The sequence below is a fragment of the Motacilla alba genome, chromosome 4 (genome assembly GCF_015832195.1).
Source record: "Motacilla alba alba isolate MOTALB_02 chromosome 4, Motacilla_alba_V1.0_pri, whole genome shotgun sequence".
Lineage (NCBI taxonomy): Eukaryota > Metazoa > Chordata > Aves > Passeriformes > Motacillidae > Motacilla > Motacilla alba.
In genome coordinates, this window is record NC_052019.1 from 31301604 (window position 1) to 31316372 (window position 14769).

The window sequence follows — 14769 nt, forward strand, 5'->3', positions numbered from 1 at the left end:
GATCCTGAACTAGAGTTTCTGTTAAGTTTTATAACCTAGGTGTGTGAGCTAACCTCTTGCCAATTTTCTACTGGCTTTACCAAGGAAAGGGTGTTTATCAAAATAGCTCAACCTGTCCAGCCCTTTCAGATTATGCCGTAAGAAACCGAGGGCCCACTTTGTACTTTGCTCCTCCCTACAACTTCCTTCATTCTTCAGCAGAAATACTGTCAACAAAGGGAGAGACTGTGGGCTTTTTAAAACCTAAAGCCACATCAATCTCAAATTTGTTCATGTATTTTTTAGGGCATCTTTAATTTAAAAATTAAACACAAACCAAATACTATCAGCCTTAGGCTCTTTGCCAGTATAATCCCATTTTGCCAAGAGAATAATTTACTTGCTTTTCCTACCATGTTGTGCATATTTAGAGAAGATTATACATGCAAAATAACTTGAATGTGGTCCCACAGTTTGCATTTTTTTTGTGCTTGCAAGGAAATTAGGTAACGGTTCTTACTCTGAGACATCTTAGACAAATGCTGCTGTCATCATAGTGATAAGTACAAAAACTGTATACATGGGTTACTCCACATCCCAGAATTATAGGGGTTTTGAGTGCTTCCAGTTTGCTGATCTAAAGATCTATCAATACTGGTTTGGATATACTTAAAATATGTATTTTCCCAAGACTTTAACTCTTGTATGATGCTGAAGTTTGGTGTTCCCCAGTAGCAGCCTGATTTAATTCTCTTTGCTCATGTAAATCCCCCTGATGGCCTCAGTTTGGTGCCTATGAAGAATGAAGGATCAAATCCAAAATGTTTTCTAAATTTAACATCATGCATTTTGGGAAAAAGTTCCAAATATTCAGACATTTGCCACACAGAGTTGCCCCTCGCCATATATGTGTAGCACAGAATTATGTACAGGATTTCAGACTTGAGTAAACAGCTGAAACAGCCATGCTAAATCCAGCTCTGCAATGGGAGTTAGCAGAAATACTCAAATTAAAATTAGAGCTTTCAGTCACTGGAGCTCCTTTTGCAGGCTCATGTTACAACTCATATTTTTCTTCAGAATAATCAGTGGATATTAACACCACATGAAAGTCAATTTTTATTGTCACCATTAGTGTTAGAACATATATTTTCACTCCTTGCATTCATTTATCTTGCAGCAGAACCATCTCACTGTACCTGCATTTGCCGAATAGAGGCTTTCTAATAGCAGCCCACTAATTTACTGAAACCTGCTGCTTGAAGGAGTAGGGCTCTTTTTCCTGTACACAGGAGAAGAGTGTATTGTCTGCAGAAGTACAGATTTTCATGTCACATGCCAGCACTGAGGTGTTTCTTGTTAAGTTTTGTTCTGCATTTTAGAAGGAAATAGTGATGTATTAATTTCATTAGTTATAAAGGAAGATTTGAGGGGGGAGGGTAGAAATATTGCAGGTCACTATAAAACAGTAGCAGCTTGAACACTTCACCTGAATTACTGCAGGTGGATCATCAGACTGCTCTACAGGTGCTGGGTTACCAGAAACCATTTTTATGGATTATACCTGGCGTCCCATAAACATACCAACACACGTTAAGGGAAGAACACTGCATCTCAGAATTTTTTTCTTAAAAATATTCATGCATCAAAACGTCATGTTTCTTAGCACATATCACATAAGTTTCTGTGCAAAGCTGTTTTCTGTGCTTACAGAACAGCAATTTTCTATAGTTTGCTGGACTTGGTGGGTGTAAGTTTTGAAATTATGTCACTGATTTCCAAGGAATGGGTAGAAAAGGTGCAAAAGTTTGATTTATAGTAGAAAGGCTGCTGCACCTTTCTCAGCAGATTTGGCTGTGTTTGTGGGGTTTTTTCTATTTTTATTGAGCAAGATGTGAAAAAGTACTTCTACTCTTATTCTGAGTTTAATAGTTTATCTGGTCCTTAAATAAGTTTATAATTCTGTTACTGTAACATTAAGTAGGGCAAATCCCTAGTTAAGATGATATTTCTTTTAAAAAATGTATATGTATGTGATTAAGATTGTCAGCCTTTGTACATGGGGAAGTATGTTTAACTGCCAAGTATGATTATTGTGTCATCACACAATTTTCTGTCATGTTATCTTTACAGAGTCCACAGAGACGTACTCACAGCATGTTCAGAATGTTGGCACCACCACCACCACCAGTACAATACCAATCTGTAGAACCTCAGAAGAAGAAAAAAAAATTACAGTAATTAAAGCTCCACATTATGCAGGGATTGGCCCGGTAGATGAATCTGGAATCCCTACAGCAATTAGAACGGTAGGAAATTCTGGGAAATCTGGGTATGAACTCATACAATGAACTGATTGTTGGTAATGGGTTTTTCACATTCTTCTACTCTTATATAATTTGGAATAGAGCGTGTGTAATCAGCAGCCTTGTGAATATAATATTGTGTGTTGACGAAAAGGAGAATGCTGATGGGAGCATAATTGGGCAACCTCATGTTTCTAGTTTTAATTAGAAGTAGCCAAAATTTTGTGTCTTTCTTGTGTCTCTTGTAGTTCTTGCCTTTTGGAGATGCACAGTAATTGCATTTGGTTTATTTCTGAAATAAAGTTTATGCATACTATATATATGTATATATATGTGTGTGTGTGTGCAAATAATCATATGTACATCTGTGTGTATATGCAAAAATCTTACACTTCTGCATTTCTTGGGGCAGTGTTCTCATGTCATCAGGGTAGTGTAGAAATGTGTAATTTTGTTCTGATGGCAATCTAAGGGAGCAGCATTTTCATGACAGTGCAGTAAATAATCACTGTGCCCTTGAGTGACACGTAAGCGATAGCTGGGGAGCCCTTTCATTGTGACCAGCCCAGTTTTGATCATCTGCCGCTGGTCACTGCTTGAGTGGTCCCAGGATGTCAGACTGAAGAGTTTTGTTTTCACTATGCTGAAGCATTCTTTCCACTCTGCTGTCAGGGCAGCCTCTTCTGGCTGCTCCAGAGAGCGCAGAGGCAGCTGCAATAGGTCTGTAAAGGCAGCACTTACTGGCCTTCCCAGGCAGAGAAGAAGTGCTGTGCTGGACGGAGAAAGTGAGAAGAGTGGGAGCCAGGATGAAAGCGGCAGAGCCCTTGCAGGTGAAGTCTTAGTGAGGTGCAGGGATGTAGCAGCTATTGGACGTGTCCTGTCTGCCAATATTGACATATGGGGCTATGTTGTATTGCCAAGAATTGCTTCAAGGAACTGAAAAATTAGAGGGGAAACCAGGAATTAATGGAGAAAATCAATAGGAAAAAATCAGGATATGTAGTAAGATGGGGAAATTTTTATAAGAATGGGGGAGAAACTCTGGCATTTGTTGCTTTATTTTTGACATAAAAAAGTAATATGATCAGAATCTTTTAAAAATGAAGACATTTCTTTCCAGCAATGCTCTAGCTTTCTGTCCTCTTTTTAAGTAGTCCCTTTGCTTTATATTGGATATGGTAATTGGTTTTGTGCTTTTTTAGTAGCAGATTGTTCTAATAGGGTGCATATCAGTTATATAAGATTATAACAGAAATCCCCCTTAAGTGTGCCTAATGAAGCTGGCAATCTGCCAAACTATATTTAACTTTCAGGTTGTATGATCTGAATCTTTCAGATTTTCTCCTAAAAATGTAATTCAGTTTGAATTAGGACCTTTTCCTGCTGGTTTTGTTCTGTTTTTTGGCATGTTTCAATTTCAAGAAATCTTATAGCCCGTAGTCTTGCTATTATTGAAATAATTCTCACAATGAGATATAAGTTAAAACAATATGCTAGCATGTGTATGTGTAAGAGTGTGTCTGATGTGCCATTTTGGATCCTTATTCAGCTTCCTTAAGACATAGCTGGTAGTAAAATTGTTTTCAAGATACTTATTTGAGATTATTTTATAAGTGTGCACAAGTATATTTGAGCCCTATGTATCCCAGCTGAGCAAGAACAAAGTTGGTATATTTGTCAGCAGGACTCAAATATGCTGCACCTTGCAAAAGTGCTAAAACTGCATTTTCCATTAATAGTAGAAGGTAGAGTATATCACCTGCCCTTTCTCCCAGGTTAGTGAGCAATCCAAATAGGAATCTTCTCCCAGAAGGTTCACCCTCAGTCCGTCTGAATAGAGAAGTTTCCAAATTAATTCAATTTATCATTGCGCGTAAAGTTTAGAAGTTTCTTACTCTTTCCTCTTTGCAAAAATGGCAACAGTCTCTCAAAAAAGCAGTAAATGAAGATTATGGGGTGATAGGTAACACACACTGCATTCCAAAATGCTGTTCTTCTCAAATTTTAGCATGTTATTAGAACTCGGGAGTATCTGTGTTCCAGATTTGAGTGCTTCTTAGGAGTAAAGAGGTTTTGCAAGTGTGATTGCAAAATTTGTGATTGTCTCCTCCGAGTCTGTCTTTATTCTGAGAACATGGTTTGTGACATCCATTTAACCAAGGAAAACAGAAAGATGTTCTTTCTATTCCTGCTAACCCATTTTGTATCAAGCTTCTGAGAAGGAAAGGACTCCTATAAAGCTTTTTATTCACTCAGAACCCCCCTCCCATGTTAACATGTTCCTTCTATGCCACTTTATCTCCTTCTAGCTCTAGGGAAATGCAAGTCTGAAAATTCAGATTGTTGTTAGTTTCTGCCTTTGTGCCAAGCCCTGCCCCAAAGATGGTAAAATTCCAAGACACTAAAAATGAAGTCTCTGAAAAGGAGAGGGTAAAATGCTGTTCACTCTGAAAAGCGTTCAGTCAAATATAGCACCATTTACCACCACTGGGGACCCGGGAAAAGAAAAGCCAGATTCATGGAAAGCAGTAAGACTGCACTGTTTTAGTTCATCCAAAATTATTCCTTTATGTCTAATTATCAAAATTAATCTGTAGACTGAAAAGGCCTCCATTTAGTAAGAATGAAAAGAAAATCAAGTCATTGCATAGTGATGTAAATTTCAGCTTGAAAAAACAATAAACAAAACACAAAAAACTGAAGGTCCACTGAAAGTCTCAGACTATTCTGAGTTGGAAGATCCACAAGGATCATCAAGTCCAGCTCTTATGTGAATAGCCCATATGGAGATGCAAGCATTATTAGCACCCTGTTCCACCAGCTGAGCTAATCTCAGGGTCAGAGAGGCCTCCTTTAATTGCATGCTTCCTGATGGATGATTACAATACTGCAGGGATTATGGACTCTCCTAAGAAGCAATTGCAGTTACTTCTTATGTCCTCTACGTGCTATTTGGCTGATCGTTTTTTTTCACTTGCAATGATGCCGTGCTCCAACACTTAATTGCATCAGCTGTAATATATGCAAAGCAGGACGGCATCTGAATGGCTTCGTGCATTGCGAATACTCGTAATTCCTCAAACGATGTTGGTGTGTGGGATTAGTGAATATAAATTGAGGAAATTAATTTCAAAATTAATGTATTCTATTTCTTAATCTTGTCTAGTTTATAACATAAAGCCAAGTTACTGACTGAGGCTGAAACCCCTAGGAGGGGTTTGCTGGGAAGATGATGAGAGAAAGAAACATTCAAATATCCAGAAAGCTGTCGGGAAACCTTCTCTTCTCATGGAAGGAAGCTCCTTCATACCTGATCTCTATGTGGGAGCCTCCTTTGACTTTGTGGAGGACCAGGCAATGCTTGACAAACAGCAGGGACATGGCAGTAGTATTTATGCATTATTTGCAATTTGTTCACCTACCACTGGTTGGAAGACTCTTCCTGGTTTAATACAATCAGAAAAGCAGTCACAATATCATGGGACTGTTGCTGTGGGAAATGAGGAGAAGGTTATGTCCATCAGTGTGAATTGCTTCAGACTTCCTGGAATTCAAAACTTTTGAGCATATATCATCCTGGAGCACTAAACAGCTTACTAGTTTCAAGTATAGCTAAATTATTCTAACAGAGTTCCACTTGTGTAGGTATTTAATACCTTTAGGGAAACAATATTAATATGACCCAAATCTGCTTCTGAGTAGTTTACACTTGGCAGAACTCAGCATATTGGTAGGTGGAGGAAGGGACCTATTTTATCTTGAGACAAAACTAAATCTCCTTTACCTCTGTCTTGCAAGGCAGGCCTAGGTAAAAAGCATAACTCTGCTTTTTTCTTTTTTCTTTTTTTTTTTACCCAGGAGGTCCCCAAGTTCTTCAGCTGACTTTCAGCTCTTATTTTAAACATTGTTCTAATAATATTTAGTAGCAATTTTATGAGAACTCAATATGAGTCCTCAAAATACAGTGGCATTTCTGCCTAGTCCCTTATAGTAAAAGCTCACCATTGTAAACAAAACGTATTAATTATGTACAGATAACAAGTAATCATGGCAAAGGTGGGATTTAGTAAAGATGGCAGTGTATGGTGAACACTTTTTGTGGTAAAGAGGAGTAAGCAAAGTGATTGCAAATTTGGTATTTGCTGCTGCAAGATAATGCACTTCAAGAGAGGTCCTTTGAATTTTCTCTGTGTACCATGAGGTTTGAACATAGTGGTTTTTGTTGTTGCCCAGAGAAGCTGTGGATGCCCCATCCCTGGAGGTGTTCAAGGCCACACTGGATGGAGCTGCAAGCAGCCTGGCCTAGTGAAAGTCATCCCTATCCATACGAGGGATGTTAGAACTTGATGATCTTTAAGGTCCCTTTCAACCCAGGTCATTCTATTATTCCATTATTCTTTGCATTTAAACTTCTGCTTTTCTGGCTACTCTGGGACAAGTAAAATTTTAGCACCTAAGAAGGATAGTACTGAAAACATGTCTGCCATTGTGTTAATCCTTTCCTGGAATATTATCATCCTACTTCAAAGAAAATTCAAGCGAAAGAGAAAACTCAGAAGGGTAAGAGAAAAAAAGAAGGACAAGAATGAGTCAATATGAGCAAAGTTTGGGAACCTTGGGATTAGGATTACTTAGTTTGCAAGTTAAGGATAAGTATAATTTAATGAGTGATTAATAAATAAGTTAAAATTAAGTTGTCCGGAAAGGGCTTTTAAAACTGGTAAAGAAAATACCCTTTGTTTACAATCCAATTATTAACTCTGAAATATAGTGGGGTCTTAGTTTTTTTCTCAGTAGCATTACAAAGTTTTTCTCTATTATTTAACAATTACATTTTGAAACTAATTTAAGCCAGAAGTTGCCAGGAGGTCAAAAGAAGCACTTCTTACATGCTTGTAATCATAACTGCTGAGGTGTTTCTATTTTCCTGCATAGCATCTAGCATTCATCATTGTCAGATACAGGGCACTAAGGTGATGAACTGCTGATCTCACAATAATTCCAATGTTCTGAACCATTATACCATCCCCAGATCAGAGTCCAAGACTGACTCAATCTTCAGTGTCTTCCAGAATTTGTTACAGGAATTCCACAATCAAATGCATAAATACATTCAAAATACATGAAAACTATTATATTAAATAGGGAATAACATATAATATTTCTTTCCAGAATAATATTAGATGTCTGATCTGATCTGTACACATGGGTATTTTTATTTTGTCATTAATTGTTAAAACTGTATTTTTTCAGACAGTTGACAGGCCAAAGGATTGGTACAAGACTATGTTCAAGCAAATCCATATGGTTCATAAGCCTGGTGAGTATGTTCTTGTCTTTGTCTCCTCATGTCCAGTTTGAGGGATGAGAAATTTTCTACTGTAAATCTCCTACATCTGCCTTTCTTTTGGAGAACTCCAGTGTTAGAACAGTGTGGGCTAGTAAACAGGCTGGTTTAAGGAAAAATTTTGTGCCTGAATTTAATTGTGTTATAGAATATCTTACTTGGTTTTGCTGAAACTGTGCTTTGGTGACATTGCTAGCTTTAATGTCCATTGTGATTTGCCCCAAGGATGTCAGGAAACTGTATAAATGGCAATTATACCTCCAGAAGGAAGGAGACTTTATTCATCTGAGGTAGAGCTAACATTCAGTATGGTCACACAGAATGTTAGTGGGGGAATAAGAAATGTAGGCAGGAGAATGTTGGCTTTACAGGCTCTAACTTGAACACTAGTCACATAGTTGATATTTAGGATTGCCTTTTATGATAGGAAAAACAAGAGTCTGTAGCAGAGGAAAGCTGACAAAAGAAAGGAATCAAGCCTGGGAAGGGGAAAAGAACAGACAAAAAGTAATTTGCAGTTTGTTGCGAACTTAGTAAGTATGCAGTATGAGTGACATGACCAGAAGATATAATACAATAAGATACAAAAACAGCCTAAGTTAAGTATAATGGGAAGACAGTCTTCCAAATGCACCTACGAGATGAGGAAAAGAAATACAGTGCTTGATTGCTTACCAATCTTCTATTTGTATTTGCAAAAACAAAGCTCAGTTTCTGTGATGAACAGGCATGTATGGCACTACTGTAACACATGTATTTCTTTTTGTAGATGACGACACAGACTTGTATAATACTGCATATGCATACAGTACTGGTAGGAATTACTCCGTGTTCAAAACGACGCTTTTGTTAATGTCAGCAAGTGATGGTGTAGTTAACCCTTCACGCTCGCTTTTGTAATGCTTGTAGACACACTTTCTAGTGTCTCGTTTGGTCTCAGTTGTTCATGCCTTTTTCCCCCAAATGAAACAAGTTTAATTTTAGCTTCATTCTTACTACAGAAATTAATTGCAGCTGTGGACCTCTTAGTGTAGAGGGATACACTTAACACTGCGGTTTCTTGATTACATTGCAGTTATTTCCACTAGTGATTGTTAGTAACGCAGCCTTTTCTTTATAGAAATAGAAAGGGAACTACTGTGTGAAAATGAAAATACTAATTACTGACATAGAAAGACAAAAATTATGTACTGAATACACTTTAAAAACATGTAGCAAGAGTGCCTAATAAAACTGATTTTTTTACATACTTCTCCGTTTTTGTTGTAGGCATTCATGTCGATGTTATTTAGCCACAAGAAAAGACATATTCATCTAAGATATATAATCATTGTGTCTTAAGAAGATTATACCCATATGGTAAAACTATTTCCAAAAAAAGCAAAAATGAAAGCATGAAGAGACTGTGTGCAAAAAGGCTCTAGTGCCTTCTGAAAAACAGCCATTCAAAAATTTTTCATTTCAGTTTTTGCTGCATTAAACATGCTCTCAATAGTGCCTTTTTCTGTGCTCTTCAGATGACTTGTTGTGGGTCAGTGGTTTGACACCTTTTTGTACTCTGGTGATCCTCTTCAAGATATGCTATTGCCTCATCATTACAAACCAAATAGTTATTAAAACAATCAGAAAAGTTGTGTTTCCTGCCTCTACCTTCTGAACATGGAACAACTGGGCAACAGGATGAGCCTGGAGATTAATTACAGGCTGCTGTCATTAACAGATGTGATGGACGTGTACAACCATTAACTTCTCCATCAAATTAATTTATTTTAACTGCACTGCACTTTACCTATGTGTTTGTAATTTTGTGTAAAAATACATAAGAAGTTCTCTAATGAGCTGCATAATACACAGCAATGTATTTTAAAACTCATTTACACGTTTTTGTAATCTTGCTGTTTTGTTGAGTTACTGTGGGTTCTTGTAGCATTCCATGCTGTGCTCTTTTAAGACTTACTCTCATGTTATTACTATTTCTGGTTTTGTTTTATATTAGGTAGCTACAGTCCATCCTTCTCTGCTCAGGCACACCCAGCTGCAAAGACACAGACGTACAGACCACTGTCCAAAAGTGCTTCTGACAGTAGCTCCGATGCCTTTAAGGTCTCGTCCCCTTTGCCACCCCACGTGCCACCACCAGTACCACCGCATCGTATGAGGCAACGGTCTACACCAGAAAAGTAAGTTAGTGCATTTTCAGAAGGTGTTCTTGCTAAGTACAGTACTCCAATTGCAGAATATAACAAGGGATAAAATAGCAGCTCGAGAATAATATGACTTCAAGGGCTTTATTCAAGGGCCAGACAGGTGATGAGGGGTGACCTTTGCCAGGAGTCCAGGCATCATGCATGGTGCTGTCATTTCTTCAGTGTGCTAAAGTGTTTTTTCTTATTCATGATGCAACCATGAGCATCATTAAGGATTTTTATTCTCATTAGTGGTATTGTCCTGCTTGCTGTGTTTCAGAGCAGTCTGTGCTCTAGGAGCTGTCTTCAATAGTTAGTCTCTGAATAGGAAAGGCCATTTGTTCTATCCAGCACCAAAGAGAAAGGCTCAAAAAGATGATGTAATTCAAAAGTCAAGGGAGAGCAAATCTGTACAAGAGTGTAGAAGTCAACCCACATTTCCCCAGAGCTTAGAAGTGCTTTATACCCCCATTTTTTTCAATCTCCATTTTGGTAGACCCAGGCAGTGTTTACAGATTAAAGAGTCATTTTGGATATCTCATAGTTCACTATCCAAATTCTCTGCACAAAACCAGGTCCCATTGGTTAGAGTCCAGTCTGGAAAAAGTTAGTAATAAATAACTCGGGAAAGAAGTGCTTATCCTTTTGATAAAACCTTGCAAGAGACCCGCACACAAATTCTGTTGACTTCAGCATATCTTTTAGGTACTAGCTCAGGAAAAAATCTTCTTCTTTAGTGTTTACATTAATTAATAGTGCCTGTTAATATAATAGTATACTATTATAAATCTATATGTGTGTCTATGTATATCATATATTAAAAGGGTAATATTTTTCCTTTCATCTGTGCCTACAAGCTCTCCTCTCTTGGTTACAGTCAAGCAACAAAAGAGAATTTGACCACTTCTGTCAGCTTGGACATTGTAAACATATTTATATGTAAAATGTAATTATATTAAACAGTTTCAAGTAATTAGCAATTTGAAAAAAATATTAGGAGGAAAGACCACAGTAAGTGTTTAAAATTAAGACACAGCTATGGCTTTTTGAAAAATGTGTAGGTAGTGGCAATCCAAAATGTAAATCAGTAAATACACATACTGCAGAGGAAGATGAGATTGCATGATGGTTACTGATTTTGGCTTCCCTGTTGCCAAGGGCAGGTTGTCAAGAGGAAATGCTAAAGGTTGGAGTTGGGCTGCCTCACAGAGGCCATGAGGCTTGAATTTTGTTAGCAGGTCGTACAGAAGTGCAGATTTTTTTAGCAGGACATCAAAACGTGGAGCTGTTGAGCTTTGATCTCTGAAGTTGTGTGAGTTGTTATCCTGTGCAAGGCCAAATGCCTCAGTCACAGAAACTGAGGCCTGTTGCAGTGCACCTTGTCAAGCTTGGAAACAACTGCTCAGCACTGAATTTGGCTATTTAACCTCCCCTTTTAATCTCCTGCATGATACGACAGGCAGTGGAAATCTGTGTTCTCCAGGCTAAGGGATGCCAAACACATTAGCTATGCTTTGCCCACTGCTGAAAGCTATAGCTCATCAATCTTTTCCTGCCATTGGGAGATTCTTTTTTTAATTGCCTGTAAAGCCAGAGTATTTCAAATCTCATGTAAGAGGCTTAGGTCCACATATATCACATGTTTCATAGCTGTGAGGCAAGATACGGTTTGCATTAGCAGTTGAGCTCAAAATACAGTCCATACAGGATAAAAGGCTGAAAACTGTAAATTAGTTGAACTGAGTGTGAATCAGAATTTCAGAAGAATCATTTTTTCTTTAGTGGCTTGCATTATAATGCAAATTCATCAGAATATGTCCATTTTCCTATTCATTCTCAAAAAATGTAACCTTTTCTGCTCTGAAAATAATTTTTTCCTCAGTGAAAATCAACAATAAAGTCATGTAGAACTACTTTCCTTGAAATGTAGGGCATTTTATAAATAGAGATGTCTGTGTCCCTTAAATGCACTTGCAAGCATACCATAAACAAAAGCTACCTCATAGATCTTTTTAAGGCACATGACATGTGCAATATTATGTCAGGTCACATCAAACCAAGTCACGCCAGAAAGACCAATAGAACTGATAAAGTTTAATCAGTGTGTGCTCTTTCTTATCAAATACGGACAATAGCTGGTAGTATTTCCCCTCCCCTTCCCTCCAACCTTTGAGTTACTAGTGGGTCATTTTACACAGAGTTAAATAAAAATATGTGTGAGCTACAGTTTTCCAAGTACAATGGAGGTAAATACTACAAGAACTGCCATGCAAAGGTAGCTCTCACTGTAACTAGCTAAGTATTCCCCCAAAATGTGTATGTACCTAGTAATATGACATAAATGACTGAAAAAAATGCTGGCATGGGTTACTTTTTATTCTTTGCATAGTATTATTAAATTGAAAGCAAATTTGTAATTATAGAGAAAATAGTTACATTTCTATTCCAAATTCAACTGCCAAATTCTTTCTCTTGTTTATCTGTTCAAGACAGAGAAACAATATGCTGCTTACAAGGATATTCAGAAGCAATTCTACTACACATCAGGATAATGATCATCACGCAGTCTTTTAAAACAATTCCTCATTTTTTTTGCCTCAGAAAATTATATAACTTTTTCAATATGGCCTTATTATCATATTATGTGATGACAAAAATATCTACCACTTGCCTATATTAGTATAGTGCACAAAACATGTGTAGTTATCTGCAATGGTTTGCATGTTTTTTTGACGTGGTATGCCAGGGTAGTTTTTAAGCTACTCTTCTAGTTAAAAGAAAAATATGAGTGATCACAGGCTGGACATCTCTAGTATTCTTCCTGCTGTACTGAGCATACCTGCTGTAAACAGGTTGTTAAAGTAAAACACTGGGATGCCAGGCTGGGTGTTCCGCAGCTGAGATCTGGAAATATTAGCTGTTGTGAATGTCATCTGGCTTTGCAGGTTTCTGCTGTACAGAGCTGTAAATCACAAGGTGGTGACAGTAAATTAGCTCAGTTACCTGTGTTTGTTGTTTAGGAATGACTGGGATCCTCCTGACAGAAAGGTAGATACTCGCAAGTTCCGTTCCGAACCAAGAAGTATTTTTGAATATGAGCCGGGAAAGTCATCGATCCTTGAACACGAAAGACCGGTAAGACACACAAATGAAATGGGTGATACAGTAAGAGATTTGGTAAGAGCTTATCTTTTTATTATTTACTATTAATAATTGCTGTTTGGAAGAATATTGAAGATCCTTTTTCAAATACAATTTTGCAGCAATTTGTCTTTGCTCTTATCTGATGGTTGTATTGAAAAATTTGGTTTGACTTATTTGCTTAAATTACATCTTCCGGTGTTTCCAAGAAATCGCCACCGTGCGAACCTCATGGATGACAGACAAAACAGATGGAAACTGCTTCTTCTAATTGGTGTGCATCTACAGCACTTATTTTCAGTAGTATTAACAGCACATAGGATATCTGAATAATTAATGCATAAAAATAAGATATTTGCATTTTCAGGATGTGATGAATTGTGTATCTGAGGAGATTTTGGTCAAATACTGGCCAAGGTTGCCCAGACAGGTCTCGCCTGAACACAGCCCTGAGCAACCTGATATGATTAGACCTACCTTTAGCAGGAGGTTGGGCTAGATGACCTCTGGGGGCCCTACCAGCCTCAAATACACTGTGATTTGAGTGACTGTACATTATGAAGGAGTGTACATTAACATGTAATTAGAAGTCTTTATTCCTGCTTTCTGAATAATCATAGCAATTGTGGAATAAAGCTATGCTTGCAAAATGACAATTAACAGAAGTTTTCATTTGCTGAAAGACACATTCACCCAGCCTTCTTATTTAACTTTGTGCTATCTTAACACTGTCTTGTTTAGAAAAGCTGTTATGTTTCAATAGTGATTTTTTTTCTTGGACTTTTACTTTGAGGTTGAAATGTTTGAGGGAGTACAGTTTTAAGAAAGAGGTTTATGAAATAAGTACTGGATTGTTATTTGGTTCTGTATTACATGCTTGTTCACAGAATTTATTTTGCCAATTTAAAGCAAATAAAGGAAATTACTGAATTTCAGAATATGCAGTATATCAACAGTGTGGAACACCTGAACCAAGCACCTTTTCCTTTGTTTTTGTGGTCTTTGCAGGGATCTGTTTTTTGTTAGCTAGAAAACACAAAGCTCTTTTTCTGTGAAATTGAGTTCTTGCAGAACTGATGTGTTTTTCAAAGAGGAAATTGGCATTTTTGTAGAAACTGCTAAAGAATAAATATAATTAGGATCTGAGTGCAGATGAACCTAACAAACAGTTTTATTTAAATGGCAGTGTCATTTGTCCTGAGCACTTTTTGAGTGCCATGGCTGCATTATAAACACTGAGGTAATTTTCCAGTTTTCCCAATGCCAAAGTGTAATAGCAGATTCAAATTAAAAATAAAAAATTGCACTGATTTCAGTGTATTCCAAGAATGGCCTCCCTTTTCTAAAAAATTACATTTTTGCTAATGTAATGTGAACAAAAATAATTCATATAACCATTGCAGTGCTGATGAATATTGTCAGAGCTACATTTTTTCAATTCTAGCAAACCAATGAAATAACAACAAAATGAGGTTTGCTGACTGTTCCTGAATCTTTTTTTCCACTTGGTTGTGCATTTTACTTTTGCTATTCTGAACCAAGAGATGTAATTTTGAGCTTTGTTTGGTCATTAAAATATTTTCATGCAGAAAAGATTTAGTCATGTTACTTACTAAGCAATATCCATCAAGGGTAAGGTCATACTTTGCCATCTTGAAGCTTAGACTAAAAGTTTAGGCTTAGCTGTACGTACAAGGAACCATCTCATTGTATAAGAAATTTTTAAAGCTCAGGAAAGTACTTTCATGTACAGAATTGAGAGATTTTTTTGTTTATGTATGATTCAGAGCTGTAAAAAATTGGAAATTAT

The 14769-nt window shown here is 37.2% G+C and overlaps 1 protein-coding gene across 48 annotated transcripts in view; it reads left to right on the top strand.

The window, feature by feature from the left end:
- SORBS2 (sorbin and SH3 domain containing 2) overlaps window positions 1-14769 on the top strand; it is a 194812-nt gene that overhangs the window by 138536 nt on the left and 41507 nt on the right. For 36 of the 48 annotated variants that reach the window (XM_038134776.1, XM_038134779.1, XM_038134774.1 and 33 more), the window contains 5 exons: window positions 2113-2288; window positions 7539-7605; window positions 8402-8446; window positions 9629-9812; window positions 12839-12953. In XM_038134776.1, the coding sequence (XP_037990704.1) occupies window positions 2113-2288; window positions 7539-7605; window positions 8402-8446; window positions 9629-9812; window positions 12839-12953 (587 nt within the window). The other 12 variants (XM_038134784.1, XM_038134798.1, XM_038134812.1 and 9 more) reach the window with 8 other exon arrangements.